General features: G+C 38.1%; 1 protein-coding gene across 1 annotated transcript in view; it reads right to left on the bottom strand.

Moving 5' to 3' along the window:
• Positions 1-12,997, bottom strand: part of LOC108686016 (TSC22 domain family protein 1) — a 77,059-nt gene extending 64,062 nt beyond the window's left edge. The window contains exon 1 of the mRNA XM_018191058.1: positions 12,935-12,997. Coding sequence (XP_018046547.1) covers positions 12,935-12,997 — 63 coding nt within the window. The remainder of the gene's footprint in view (positions 1-12,934) is intronic.
• Positions 12,998-16,252: the final 3,255 nt, after the last annotated feature.

Genomic DNA, 16,252 nt, shown 5'->3' on the forward strand with positions numbered 1-16,252 from the left:
GAGAGAGAGAGTCCCCGCATGCGACATAAATCACATCCGGACGCATGCGTTATATGCGCACAACGCGTGCAATAGAGAATGAATGTAATTAGAGCGCGTGTCATCTACGCGGTTCGAGGCTCATTACCGAGATGCACGGTAAAAAAGCAGTCGATCATCAATCTTTGTGAGTCTTCCATGGTCTTCCACGCGAAGATAATGCCCTACTTATCAAGCTGCCAGCTCGACGATAAACTCATCCTGTTCTCGCAACTTTACATTCACCGCCGCCACAGCCGCAGCCGCCGAAAACTCTGTAATCATCCGCCGTAATTACTAAATAATCATTAGCGTGGCTTGATAATACATCGCAAGGGTCAATTCATGATTCCCGTATCAGCGAAATCGTGCAATGCCTGTAAAAATAATCCTTCAGTATAATATTCTTATCATGATGTTTGAATTATAATTTTGAACAGAATTATTTGTCGGAGATTTACCTGCGGTAAATAATTTTAATGAAAGTTTAAAGTTTTTCCTACAAAATTATTTTTCAAAAAGATGTTCTTAAGATTTTTTTATTACTACGGAAATAAAGTAAATAAAATGAACATTTTAATTACTCACAACTTAGTTAAAAATCATCGTACTGCAATTTAAAATATAGATTCATAAAGAACATAAATTTTGCTGGAATGATATAATTACTAAAATTTTTTTAGTAAACCTGTAGACCCGATACAAATGTAGCGAAGTAGTGCTACAAACTTTTGTTCCAATCCAATAAGTCGAAATTATTTCTGCAACTCGCAGATATCTTATTTCGAATTCATTAAAACTCTTCGCGCTTGCTCGCTGTAATTTAATCATACCGCGGATCGACCTCACATCCATGTCGATCTCCGTTTATAAAGGTATCTAATGTATATCAATCTTCGACAATGAGTCCGACTCTCGCCGGTGCATTTCAGTCTCTCCTTTTTAAAGCCGCACTTGACACAGCCTTGACTCTACCAGCCATTACGCACGTGGGCGTCCCGCCCGGAGCGTTCGCGAGCCGCGATTCACCCGGCTCGCAATTGCACTAACGAGTTTCGCAACGCGGCGGCAAGGGCCCCGTAGAATGCATCCAACTGTAATGAGGGGAAAATTAGCGGCAGCGCCCCGGCACCGAAGAACGGCGCGGTTGCACCAGGCGCTTGATTTCTTCGTGTAAGCGATTAGCGTAGCAGCAACGCTGACCAGCACCTTCGAGAGACGGACTTCCTTATGTCAGGGGCGAGGCGCAACCAAATCGTCTGCCTGCATTTATGCGAGCCGGCTCGTACTTAAGTCGAGTTAGGCGTTAGTTAAGCTGGGCCAAGGGCTACCTTGAGCGAGAAGAATATCAGCCACCCTGCGGCCACCAAGCCAGTGCTGAGTGCAGCACTCTGCGGCTTCGCGACCGTGGAGTGCCGCGCAGTTTTCCTCTTTCTCTCCTGATTGATGCCGCGAGCCATGCAACTATCGTATATATGACGTACTTATGGTAGAGGAAAATCTAGCTTCGTGGGGAACGGCTCCAAAGCGCTCTGATGAAATATTCTTGAATCATCGTGATCATAAAATGCTCGAATCGACGATTTCAGATGCGCAAAGAATGCGTTTCTGTTTCTTATCAATAATTTCTTGACGGAACAAGTCTTAAATTGCTTGTTCGGATGAAGCAGAAGTTACATTTTTAATCCTGTACCGGGTAGTATCTCAAAAACACTTATATTGTAATTTTGTGCTAATTATGTGCTTTGAATATACACTAGTTTATATAAGTTTTTAATTACAGTTAGATTAAAACGATTTTTTGATAAACAGTTAGAGCAGTGAAATTTAGATTAGAACAAATTAGCATATAAAAAGTATTAATCCTCTATATATATTGGGACCTGATTCTGTTTACATTAGCGTGCTGATTTATGTCTATTAAGTCAATATAAACTGATTCGGAATCTTTCAATCGGTAATAATTTTGTGATTACTAATTTTTTACTATTGCAATCGAAGCATAGAAGTGTTATGTATTTATAACAATTTATAATCAGTTTATATTATATCATAACTTTGCACACATATTAGAACTTAGGACGTGTTTGAAACATTGAAATATTATTCTTCGTTGACGACATAGTTATCGTCTCCGTTACGTCTTACTTGCTCGCCTCGGCTAATACTTGTGCCAGAGGTTAACGAAGTAAAGGGCAGGGTCTTTGCCAGGGCATTTATCGTCACGATGGTGAGGCAAGGGTTGAATCACGAAGTTCGCGTATCTATGAGCGTACGTACGTGTGCGAGAGGAAAGGACGGGGAAGCGAATCAAGTTGGAGGGGCGGGAAAGCGAAGTAACTTCTTATTTATGTCGCGTGCTTACCGTGACTTCAGGGTCTGCCGACGCTCGCTTTGGCGAGTCATATATCGATTATGAGAGAAAGAGAGAAAGAGAATTTATGCACGTAACGGCCCTAATACAGGGTTACGCATGTACTGAGAATTACAGCAAAGAAAGAGAATGAAAAAAAAAGAAAGGAGAAAGGGAGAAAAGAGACTGAGCTCAGTTTACGTCTTAATTTTATACTCGATACAGCTAATAATTCCGCGTCGTTTTGATGCCGATCGCATATCGTGCTCGCGACGGTCAATTAACATTTAACCTTGACGAGTATCGCCTTGCATGTGCACTCAATCTAGTGCGTGCACGTTCTGAACATGTTGTAGACTTGATTGAGTGATGCGGAATTGTCGATGGAAAATTGGATATCTGATAACGTTATGGTATGATTTGCGACAGATTGCTAATTAATCGTCACTTCAGTGTTAACTTTATCAGAAACGAGGCAATGTCGTATTAAATAAAATGAAATATAAACTAGTAAAATATAAAATTTATTCAGTTAAGAACATAGAAAAAATTTTGCTGAAATATGTAAAAGTTTAAATACAAACAAATTGTTCGTTTGGTTAAATTAATTTAGTATATCTTTAACATATCTTTATTTCTTTCGATAAAGTGTTTGTATTAATATATTATATTTAACTTAAATATATTCTCTTAACGAAAAAAATAAAGACGAACTAAAATAATTTAGTTAAATGAACAATTTTTTTCTGAGTGTTGATACAGATGAAAGTATTTTTGTTGAATCATCAAATTACACAAGAATCTTAGACATGATGGGCAATGTTATAAAAAATTTTGACATTTTTGCAACCCCATAATTTGAGTATCCTATATAATTATTTTCAAATCTGTATCTAACAGCTAAACTTTTACATCAACACTATCTTTTTCATGAGAATAATAGCTTTTTAACTCTATAATAATAATGTTTCTATTTTTTTATATCGATGTTCAGTTGTTTTTAATCACAATAGATATTTTTGATGATAATGGAAAACATATTACTCAAACTATTTTTTACATAAATTAATTTATATAGCGCGAAAATGTTACATTATACAAAATACTTTATAATAATAACATTCATATGATAATAAATCATATTACTATTATATAATTAGATAGCAAACCACACACTGCCGCCTTGCTTTCGTATTTCGTACCATTACATTATCTACATACGCGATCTATTCAAATGTTTATTATATATATGTGCCAGAGATACAATGAAACATCACCTTGTGAGAAACATTCAAGTACGCAGTGAATATTCACGGATGTTACTCAATGCAGAGAAATTATGATCTGCTAGCTGAATAGACTGAAGTAGGTTTCGCCCGCAGTGAAACAATAACAATGGAGTCCTATTTCGCAATTTTTCCCAAATCTTCCATAAATTTATCACCGTTTGTATTCACGATAATAATTCGCGCTTGCTATAAACAGTTAACTTTCAATGGTACATCAATGCTATTTCGTGGGATGACAATAACAGAAGGGTTGCTATAACAGAATTCGATATATCCATTTATATAAAGAATTTATGTTGCAAGAAGAATCGCCCACCGGAAATGAAATGACCGATGAAATTGCGTATCAGAATGTCGTATCATGCATAAAAGTTTTCTTTATCTTTATTACATACATAATCGCTGAAAAAATTTCCATAAATGGATCATTACTGAAGATTGAAGTATAAATGATCTGTTGATTATAAGAACTTTTCGTGCAAGATATTCGAATGGCTATATTTTTCTGATGGAAGAAACGAGAACGTGAACATGCTTTCTCTTCTTTTTGGTCTGGACTGTTGCATTGTAACACGCGATACATGTTGCGAAATTATTCAACCTTGTTTCATTCGCCCAATTTAAAGCCAGTTAATATTTCTTTGGCGCCAGGGTATGTTATGACTTTACCTCGCGTGACGTTACGTACAAATTAATGTGTAAATACTAGTTTTAAAATACACGCAACATATGATGCATGTATATAATTACATTATATGCGATAATATAATATCATATCTATTCAATAAGAGTGCATTTGATTAGCTCCTATCAATCCATGTATATATAATAGAAATAATAATATCAATGTCTTTCGAGAATGCTGATTTAGTTTAAACATATATTAACATATTTTGTTATTAATTTATTGATCATTTAAAAAATATTTAATTCTCATTGTTCAATCATCAAGTATTTTATTAAAATATATAACTATTATTAATTTGATTTATAAATTATATATAAATTATAAAATTTGTAAATTTCACTTGTTAAATTTGAACTTTTTCTGATATATTATGGCTAACAAAATTATTGATATGTCTGAAAACGTATAATATCAATATTTTACTTTTTTTCTAAAAAATAGAGATATATCATTTCTCGAGAAATAGAATAAGAGAGATATAAAATTAATATAATCGGAAAGCTCGTAATACTAAATGCGAAGCTTCTTAATAATTAATAATTACATGATATCGGAGGAAAAATCATAAATGTAACATCGAGATTAGCGCTTCTACGAGTCTTTTGTTCACGCACTCTCAACGCGATTAACAATTATAATTATTCAGCAGAGACGCCACGGGAGCAAGAGCGCAGCAAGTCGATTTCACGATGATGGCTTGCATATTCCGCGCCGACGAGGCATTTGCGTTGCTTCGACGCGGCGGTTGCAGCCAATTTGCGTACCTCTATAAATACAGGTACCGACGTTGCGCGGCGCGTTACTTGAGTCAAGGAAATATACCTAGGCGTTCGGTACCCGGGTATATATCCGCATTATACATAATGCATGATTCGCTGCGCATCTCGCCTCCTGTGAGATAAAGAGAAGGTAAAGAGAGAGAAAGAGAGAGAATCCTGGATAGCATCCTTTCGCTAGTTCTTCCTTTCCTCGTGTCGCTCGAAGTCCTTCTAATTAAGGTATGAGAGATACTCGATGTCGAATTCTTGAGAGGATTTCGATAAACTGTGCGTTTTCAGTCGGCGAGACTGCATAGTAAAGTCACTTGCGATTGCCATCGTCGAGGTGGGCAAAAGGCGTGGCATAGCTGTTTTTCCGCCGATGATTAAGTACCGATAATGACGCGAATAAGTATTCGCGCGTAATACGTCGGACGATCCAGCCATGTCGACCGCGCTGTCTTGTACGAGGAAGATAAATTTCGAGAAGAAGGTAATGAGACTTCTTGCCGGATTCATCTTTAGGAGGGATATTCTTTTTGCGATGATCAGCAACCGTGTAGCGCCATCAACCGCGCGTAAAGAATTTCGAACGGTACTGTGTGACGGATATGAATATGCAGCGCGTTTGTAAAATTTATTGCTCGCGCCTAATGTTTACGATCTTGTCAGTTTTACAAGCCCCGGCGAGTGATCGGTTACATACAATTCGATTAACGATATTGAAATGACAGTTTGAATAAGTACGCTAATTTATGGTTCTTCTAACCTTGGTATACTAATTTAGTCTGGGTAAACAGTGGTAAATGAAAATTGACGTGAATATTCAATACAAATAAACGAATATTAACACAAATAATAAAATTGTATATGTTATAATTGTTAATATACGTTAAATATTTTGTTTTGAAGTAATGTAAGCAGACATTATTCAGAAATTCAGAAAAACAAAGAAGATTATATTCGATCAAAGCGAGTCTTGGTGCCTAATAATATTTTTTGTGTAAATTCCAGCTTCAGTTTAGAACTGTGTTTCAAGACTAACAGCGCATACTTTGCTTCATCAAAGTTTGTAAAAATTAATACAAAAATATTAGATATCAAAATTAGCTTTGACCTTCTTTGCTTATTTAAAAAAAAAAATGATAGTCTGGATAAATTTGATACTTTCTTGTGTTACTTCAAAACGGAATCTAATAGTAACACAATTTTATTACTGTTATGCACTTACCATTGAAAGTAATTTCAGAATACGATATGCCTTCGTTGTCGCCTGCATACGTTCTACGTTGCACAAATTTATGGTCTTAAACGCAGGATAATTTTCGTCCTCGGTAAGACCTAAGCACTCACGATCATTTACGCAACGAATGGGGTGTAAACTGTAAATACTTTGCCATTCTTACTCTCCCCGTCGAATAGTATCCCGCTGTTAAGAACCTAGAACAAGGTCTCTCGCGCCGTGCTTTGCCTTTCTCGTCGTTGCTAACCTAGGGTCGCAGGGGCATCCTATCGCGTAAATCCGCGTACCAAGAATTTCCAGGGAAGCTACGTCGCGATACATACATATGCATGCGCGCCTACTGCGTATAACGCCAACGCCAGTAGACTTCGGGATGGAAAGTAACTGCCAATTAGCTGGAGTCCCCGAGGGAGGAAACTTGAGTACACGTCGGGTCGAGTCGCACATTTTACCGATGACTCACTTTTCATTGTCCCTGTCTCTCCCGCAGTGTCGATAGTTTCCCAAACTAGACATCGCTCCGCCTGCTAACAGGAAAACGCAGCAGCTGACAACGTAAAAACGTCTTGCAAGCTTGGTACGAGGATGAAATATGTCTGCGGTTCGCAGGCTTCCGTTCGATATTCAGTGTTTGTAGGAAAACAACAGATGTGTGAAAAGTATCGAACGAGGATAGGATGTTTTATAATTGACACCGTCGCAAAGAAATTGTGCGTCTTTTATTTCGTGATTATAGTAATTTAATAATAATAAATAAAATATAAGGCTCGAAAGTTTGCACAATAAAATAATATGTAATAAACGACCAATAACGAGCACATTCAAATCTTAGATTAAAATATATTTCAAATAAGGACTACATAATAAAAACGTTTCGAGTCTACAGAGCTTTCATTAGTTTATAACGTAATTTACGTCTGAATGTGCTCCTTATTAATCGTTTATTAGATCGTTTATTGTTTTATAATAATTTAATTGCGTTTATAAATTCGGAAAACCAATTCGGCGCCAGTTCGAATGACTAATGAATATGGTATATATGCATACACATATATAGTATATATATATATACATATATATAACCCTCACCCCCTTATATTGAATTATTTAAGATTCCTGAGTACTCACTCCATATTGAATCGTAATGTCATAAGCGAGAAATGTAAAGCGACACATTAGTTTTCTTGCATGCTATTTGATAAAGAGATTTGGATGAAATGAAATGATAAGATCGCTTTAAAACACTTGTAAAAGTGGACGAAAATTATCCTTATTTCCCTTAACAGTCAGTAAATAGTCATAAAAAGCACGTAAAGTGCGTTTACTAGGTTTTACTCAATGTGCATGCGTACTCTATTTTCACTTCATGAGTTTTTTTCGACTATCCGACTATCAGGGGAGATAAGGAGAATAAAAATAATTTTTACAGTATTTCAAAGTGATCTTATCATTTCGTTTCATCCAAATTCTTTTTATTTATTACGAATAGTACGCAAGAAAAATCAACGTATTGATTTCATTTCTCACTTATGACGTCACGATTTAATATGGCTGAAATGACTCAGGAGCCTTAAGCATTAAAGATCCAGCTTTTGACCGTTGTAGGCATTTAATTTTTAATATTGATTGTGTTTTTCATGCGGTCTAAAATAATTCTTATCTTTTATTTTAAAATATTTCAGAAAGCACGCGACACGTCCGCTTTGTAAGCTTCTGAGTAAGCAGTATTTTTATTTTTGAATTGTAAAATCCACTAACGCGAGAAACAGTTTTGCAATTTACAAGGCCTCAACGACCATAATGAGATGCGAGATGTGTGCTCTCAAGAACATGTAGTCACGTAGTCTTGACGGCATTAGATAAGCAGGTGATTCGTGTACTCGTCCAACGATAGACTACAGAAAGCGGTAGGGTAGGTACCCGGTTGAATTTCTGAATCGTTGATTTGACTCGTGTATCAACTCGACGCAAAAGTCACCTTGTCGGCATACATACATATTTCTCGACAATCATGCAGAAATCCGGTTCTTACGGTAATCGAATCGGATGACAGGAGTAGGTAAATCGCGCAACGAGTTTTGCGCGATATACAGGTGCATCGATTACGCATCTGTGTCAGAAAATACATTATTTATGAAAGCTACTCCCGACGAAAGCAACTTCTACATCACTAGTATTTCTACTTTCGCTGCTGTAACCTACAATAGAATAACCTGTCAATAGAATAGTTAACCGTTCTCGGAAAGAAGCTTTTGCTGAAGTATCTAAAAATTTGATAAATAAAGCACTCTGAAAACACCTTTGTTTGACTTTAACAATAATAATGAAGAACAAGCACAAGCTTGTAAAATGTCAAAATTTTTTGTAACATTATCCACCATGTTTAAGTTCTTTACATAATTATTTTGATAGTTTAACGCTCGGTTTAACGACATTATTTTGAAGTGTTACTGGCTAAATTTTTAGATTATTTTAGCAAAATCATTCTTTTCATATCGAAATACGATAATATCTTGCACCCCTAATGTATGCGTTATTTTTAAACAATCACCTAATTTGTAATTAGTGATTTCCGATAGGCCAATTATAATATCATGCATTCAGTCATGAAATATTGCTTTCGTTTCTTTCACGCACACAATGTAAAATTTCTATTCAGTATAATTGTAACACTCAAATACGAGTCAGTTAATATTGGTCACTAGATTCATCTGGCTAAAATACCATCTCTTTTTCCAGCGAAATAAGCCCATATTATAAACATTATCATAATTCATCAACTCATTTCTCCATGAAAAACAAAATTTGAGTTAGGGTGATATCAGTAACAGCTGGTCCATATGGTCGCCTCTTCACATTGTTAAGTCCGACGTACCTTCGGAAACCTCCATCGCGATGGACGATAGCTCGCTCCTGTACAATCGGGCACGCACATTCGAAGCCTGCAGGTGCGCGCGCGCGAGCGAGCGTGCGTATACACACGCAGGTAACGACGTTCTTGAACGCAGATCGCGACGTAGATTTATCTGGCGCGAAGACCGCTGACGCTGTTTCCTCGCGCCACTGACTCCTCCCCTTTGATAATCGTGAGAGGGCCTCTCTCTCTCCCTACCTGAATTCCGAATGTGGCGAGACACGGAGGTGAAGAAAACAGGAAGAAAACGAGAAAAAAGAAAGAAGCTACAGCATTATGACAAAATGCTATAAGATGTTTAAAATCCAAAATATAATAATATGCTCATTTTTATAGATGTTTCAAAAAGCTGTACTATTAGAAAAACAAACATCTATTTTTTTTTATCTATATAAGTCTGTCTCGTTTTGTTAGCTTCATTTTTTTATTGGCGACTCTTAATTAGAGTGGAAGTTTAATTAGAGTGGAATGTTGTTTGTGAGCTCAGAGAAAAACATTTATTCGTCCAGAAAGGTAGAGGGAAGACATAATCGTATATAGCACTAAGAATTTATGTATTTGCATCAGATTCTCCATGACTATCCATCTTCGGACATCATCCTAAGGGTTCATGTATGTACACTCTAAGGTGTTTGTATAGGCAGCAGGTAATCGAAGCCATACGATACGCCACAATTTTCTTCGGGAAAAACGAGAAGATTACGTGGTGTATAGAATCAAGTAACCAGTCAAGATTGTGGCAGAAATCATCTAACTGTTCAAAGCATAGCGTTGATAGATCTGATCAAATATGTCAATCTCTAAGAACGCACCTGCCATTTAACGATATTTTAATAAAGCTATATCTTCTTTTGAAGTTGTGAATATCACCGGTAGAATCTCATTAATGTATTTGTAATTTATGTTACTTTGGAGAAAAAGCTGCAACATCGAATTTTTCTATTTTATTAAAGAATCGTACTATTATGTTCGTATCATTGTTATCTGCGGCACGCTAGACATTGCTGACATTACGATAATTTATAATCAGCATGTATTATTGACCATTACTTTCTTAATTTAATATGCTATAAAGTTACATAATCGTAAACTTTTAACGGGGCGATTATGATCGAGTCTCCATCTTTTGAAACGCGTATTCTTTAATTGATAATAATATAATAATATAATAATTTAATAGATAAGTTCAGATCGAGCCGATTTAACGGCGTAAATTATCTGCATTGAAATCGCGTTTGTCAATCGCATTGAAAAATGTCGAACTTACATGTGCCCGCTGATGTTACGGCGTGATTTCGATCCACGATCGATTTGCTAGGTCCGCATCTCGGCACTTCACCTTGCCATTATTCGCACGAAGAATTAATGTTCGCACGAGGAATAAATTCCCCTTTACATGGCAAAATAATTCTCGTAAAACGCGCACGCCGCTATATTCATAATTTAATGGCCATAATTTACCGATAGCTGTACATCCCGAGCGATGCTCGTGCCTAGGCAAAATATTACGTACGTCCGTACTTCTCGGCCGCTACAGCGATATAAATGCTCCGAGGATGGGCGGTCTTGATCGCGGCACATATAAGCAGGTCAGTTAGTCGGTGAAAATTGCTTCAGAGAGAACGCAAACCGAAGGTAGTTATCACAGCCCGTCTCTCTCTTTCGCGTACGCATAGACAATCCCGAAAGCGGTACGCCGTCATTACTATACACAGAATGCCACGCGATGTAAGTGTATCTCGCAAATAATGTCTTAATCTCGGAAGCATTATTCGCTATACGGAGATACGGTGATAGGGAGGGCCATTGTCTCAGTCGAAAATGTAGTTGTGCTTCATTAATAGGTTGAATACTAAGCTGAATACTAAGCCGGATAAAATACCCTATATTATATATACAATATCAACGTTTGCTAATATTAAGCAATTCAAACATTGTTTTCGCTAGGACTTACTTATATTATTATATACAGTAAATTATTAATGAACTTTTTGCAACGCTAACAAATATAATCAGTGAACATGTATAGATTGATAAATTAAATTAATAATTATTATACTCCGTTCTTTCTAACTATTATTAAATTATTCAGTCTATTAAAATATTACTATTTATTTAAAAAAAAAAACATGAAAACATTTGGCGAAAAATAATTATAAATATATATCAGTTTTTAGTTAAAAAATTTACTTCCCGTTGTGCAATATATTGTCAGTTTTTCTATTCGTATAAACATATGTAATACGTTTTACGTCATTTTCAAGTTCCAAAGCAATCTTAAAACTTTATCTCGTGTAGACTGATAAATTTTACAAAATTTAAATTTTTGATAAATCAATTATGTCGCACTTGCTCATATATTATGGAAACAAGTTGGAAAAGAAAAGATGATAAAAATAAACGTCAAATAATGTTTAGCGATTCACTCATTCAACCAAAAGCGATAATCATGTAGCAGCGGGCTGCGACCGTTAGAATGACGTTGTTTCACGCGAGTAACGATCCTCGAGATCTCATTTACAGTACAAATTAGTCGTAGGCCGGTCCTGTGTCCTTAATGGCTGGTTGGCACGCAAAGAAGTTAAGTTTAATGAAGACCGCGCGTTATCCGTGACGAACCATACGCGCGCGTTCGCGTTCGCAGCCGGCTGTGTGCGAATGTGTGCGCGGCCATGCTCTCAGCGTACGCCGGCTGAATGCGACTTAAACGAAGATTTATGCCGCGACGCGTAAATATAAACAACAATGTGCAATCCCCGCGCATTGTCCCGTATGGTAGACGCGTGAGAGTCGGCCAATGCGAACTAATAAGCTCGCCGTTCGACGCGCGCTCGGCGCGTCTTCGCGTGCATGCGGGGCACGCGTGTGTACACGCGGCCTCCGGACGATGGGGATCCAGCACCGGCTACCGTGTCTCCCGAGACTAATCGACCGGGGTGCAACGAGCGACCAAATCCATCCTCGTCTCCGCGAGAAGGCCGTTTTTTGCGCTCCGCCCGGCGGAAATTTGTCTGTCGCTGCCTTAATACACCGGCTGTCAGATGCGACGGTGATCCATCTCGGGATACTTTTGGCGAAGTAGACGAACTCGTTTCTCATACTTCAGTTCGTTGTTTTGCGATTTTTACTACGGCGCCTTTGGCGTGGCAAAGACGAACGAAAGCTCGACATGAATTTATATTAGAATGCATATCGCATGTTATTCCTTTTCTATTCGTCGATTCTTATCTCGGTTCTCATTCTTATCTCGGTAAGTGAATTAGTTAAAGTAAATGTGATTTAATTAAGATTTATTAAACTCTCATGATCATATAAATAAAAACGAAAAAATTCTTCAAAAACACTAGTGATCTGAAAATGAAATAATAATAGGCAATAAAATATTCGCATTATCTGAACGAGTAATTTTAATATATTTGAATATGCAATTATATATTTGAAAATACAAAGAATGAACGAGATATTTGGTCAATATTTTCGCGATATATTTGACGTTTGATAGAATTTCAACCTTCGCATTTATGGTATCGCGATCATCGATAAATCATATCGAATCATATCGAACGAAATTGTGCAATTAATTATCACGACGAATGGGAGTGGCGGGAAAAGCTTATAAGTTCCATTTTCGCTTTTATGAACATAAAACAGAAGTAATACGTAATACTCACACTTATGTCCTCCATGCTGCAATTTCCAACATGCATTAATCCGTGATTAGCACAAATTTCCATGGGCGTCGTGTGAGAACGTAGATAAGGAGGCAACGCACATCAAACGCTTACTGTCACTCGTAGAAAACACGCTACGTGCGCGCAATATTCACGCGATATTCTTCCTTGGATAAATCACACGCTGATTGATTCAACAACAACATCGAGATTTCTTCCTTCCGTAAATATCACTCGAAAAAACCGGTCAATCTCACTGCGAAGACCACGTTGGCTGCGCCTCGCTGCGATCGTTCCACGTTCTCTGGAGCCTCATTGACTCTCCAATGACACTAACCGAGAGTCACACCACGTCGCTCTTCTATATCGCTCTACGTTGGTATACGGCAGAATTACGAGGGGAATTACGCACACGCGAGATGTTCACCACAAGTTCGCCGGCAGGGTCGTCGCCACCGCGACACGGCGACGGCCGCGGCAGCTGGGGTGGTCCATGGAGCGTGACATCCTCCGTATCGGTCGTCGAAGTCTCCACACGTGCTTTCGGTGGGAATCCGCAGGCGAATGACAATCCGGTCAAGATTACAAGTGCACTCGTTGTTGAAATTAGAGTCGCGTTTTAAGAATCTTACGTCGATCCTAATCACCGCAAGCCATCCGACTCCGCCGACTACAAGGCGCCTGCGAACTACAAAATCGGAATCAGTTTCACTTAGCTTCTTTAGTTAGAGTGAATAAGTCACTCTAAAAGCTATTGCCCGAATGACAATCGTAGATGACTCGCGTCGTCCTTGTTATCGGGCCGCACAGAATCCCACCCGGTAAGAAAAAAGGACCGGGACCACACACAGCCACCAAGTAGTCTTCGGGGATCGTCACGGACGTTCTCGGGGAATGGACGGTACGGGCGAGCGCACCGTGAGAGAGAGAGAGCCAAGCGTTCGCCGGCTCGGGCTGAAACTCACTGAGTCGACTCTTCTGGTGCTCGGCAGGTCTGCCGGGTCTGCCCGCGACGCGTCGTGGTGAGGGATCCGTGAGGCAGACGGAGAGGGAGTAAAACAGATAGGGAGAAAAGGAGAAAGAGAGAAAGAGAGAGAAAGAGTGAGAAACGATATGGATAGAGCGAGACGAGGAGTTGCGATGGAGGGTTGTGATGGGGCCCTAGCCCAACGTGTCCCCACCAACCGGCCCATTGGATGCCCAGGGCTCCGACCATTATCTCTTCTTGAACAGTTTCTCTGCCTTGCGCGAGACACTACGTGGGGCAAGGGTATAGGGAGGGGTTGGAAGGCTTTATTATATTTACGAGGCGTTATCGAAGCAATCCAACAATATTGATTCCGCGCCGCGGAGCGATCAACCATCTCAAAGAACGCCCAGCCACGGACCCTTCTATGCCTCGCTACGTTTATACGCTACCGGAGGGCTCACACGGCGCCCTTATTCTTTTCACTCGTGCGCTCTCTCGACTCCGAGACTTTTTATTTCGTTCGCCTTTTCGCCTTTAATGCCTGCCGAATGCGATCGAATCGCTCGCTCGCACGTTTTCTCTCGCGTGAATTACGCGGTGACCATGGCCCTTCGTTGCTGCCGCTGCTTCTGTTGTTCCGCTGCTGCGGGAATTAAGATGGGTGGGGTGCTTCATAAATTCGACTAGTGATCTTGATCGGGATCGAGCCGGTTTAGGGATGGGCAAGGATAGTACATTAATTTCATTATGATTCTTTCATTTATAGCTAGTTCGCGTGCAAGACCACAGAAAGATAGAAACATTGTAAAAAGGGGAGAAGAAACCATTTATTATCTTTCAACATTTTCCACAATTTGTTATTAATAATACCTTTAATAATATCTTTGATATAAAATGATTTTGTAAATTTGATATAAGATGATATATTTTATAAATTTAAAATACTTGTGTATTTTTTGTAATCTGATTATGTGAAAAATCTAATATTTATTACTATTGCAAAGTACTATTGATACTTGACATATATGTTAAGAAAGATGAAATCAAATTAAAAAAAAATTGTTACTAAAATTTATAGCATTCGATATTTTTTTGTTTTAAAGATGTAATATTCTTTTATTGAGCCTTTCTGTTGTAACTTTAATGGCACGAAAAGTTCAACGTAGATATATTTTATGAGTATGTACGAGAAGTAGGTCGCGATTTCTTGGTCTCTATAATTTGATTTCCATCGCTGCAGGACTCGATACTTTTATGATAATATTTAAGTTTCAAATTCTACCCCGACACCATGCAGCTTTGCGCATATAAATTATCTCATTAAAACCAACAGTAAAGGAACTTATTTATTATTATTTTTCGATTCACACCAACTGCTTCGTGTCATCATAAACATTACGAAACAGTACTATCCATGTTTTCGCACAGTTACAACTGAAAGATGTTACATCTTATTTTTACGATACCATCATAAAAGGTATGTCTTCAGCTGTTTATTCACATTACGTATCCCGATATTGTGCACACAGTCACATCGCTTAATCAAGCACAATTTACACTTATAAAACATTAAAATATATTCTACAAGTTTTACAAATTCTTTTTGAAAAAATTAGCTTAATTATTATAAAATATTTTCAAAGAATATATTATAAATATAACAATTTGCATTTGTTATAACTTGATATAAAATTATAATTTAATGAAATTATGTTTTTTTGAAAATAAAATAGAAAGATGCGAAGAAGAAACAAGATTATATACATACGCGGTCATTTTTGCCTTAATTCACTAGTTTATTCTCTTAACGTCTTCACGTATTAGCCTTTTCTCCCTGCAAGTCGCTTGTAAAATTACATTTTGTGCTCCGGTGACAACAAGGACAAATGATATCATCAGTAATACCGTCACAGCTGGAATAGCGTATCAAGATCATAAGAAGCGTAACGTTCGTCGGTACTACCTTCAAAAGAAGAACTGTCCTGATTACCTCTTACACGCCCATTTGCGTGGTTGCGGTTGGATCATGTTAGAGACAGAATCTTGTCGCGCACGCGGATGTGTGGGTGAGTGGATCGCTTAACAGCTGATCGTCCTCACTGATCGGAACGCCAACAACGACGATGTAGGAAGCTGCGGACGTTCCTGTGGTGTTATCCACAGTATGATTCGGAATTTCATCTGTGTTCGATTTAGGCGTAAAGATAACGACTCAGCTTCTTTCTCTCTAGCTCTTCTTTTTGCTTCCAAGTACATTCGCGTTACGAAGTCTAGTGTATTCAAATCATTGAGCACACATATATGCGCATGCGGAAACGCTATATACTGATATAGTGCATGAGATTGCT

The sequence above is a fragment of the Atta colombica genome, unplaced genomic scaffold (assembly GCF_001594045.1).
Source record: "Atta colombica isolate Treedump-2 unplaced genomic scaffold, Acol1.0 scaffold163, whole genome shotgun sequence".
In the NCBI taxonomy this organism is placed as follows: domain Eukaryota; kingdom Metazoa; phylum Arthropoda; class Insecta; order Hymenoptera; family Formicidae; genus Atta; species Atta colombica.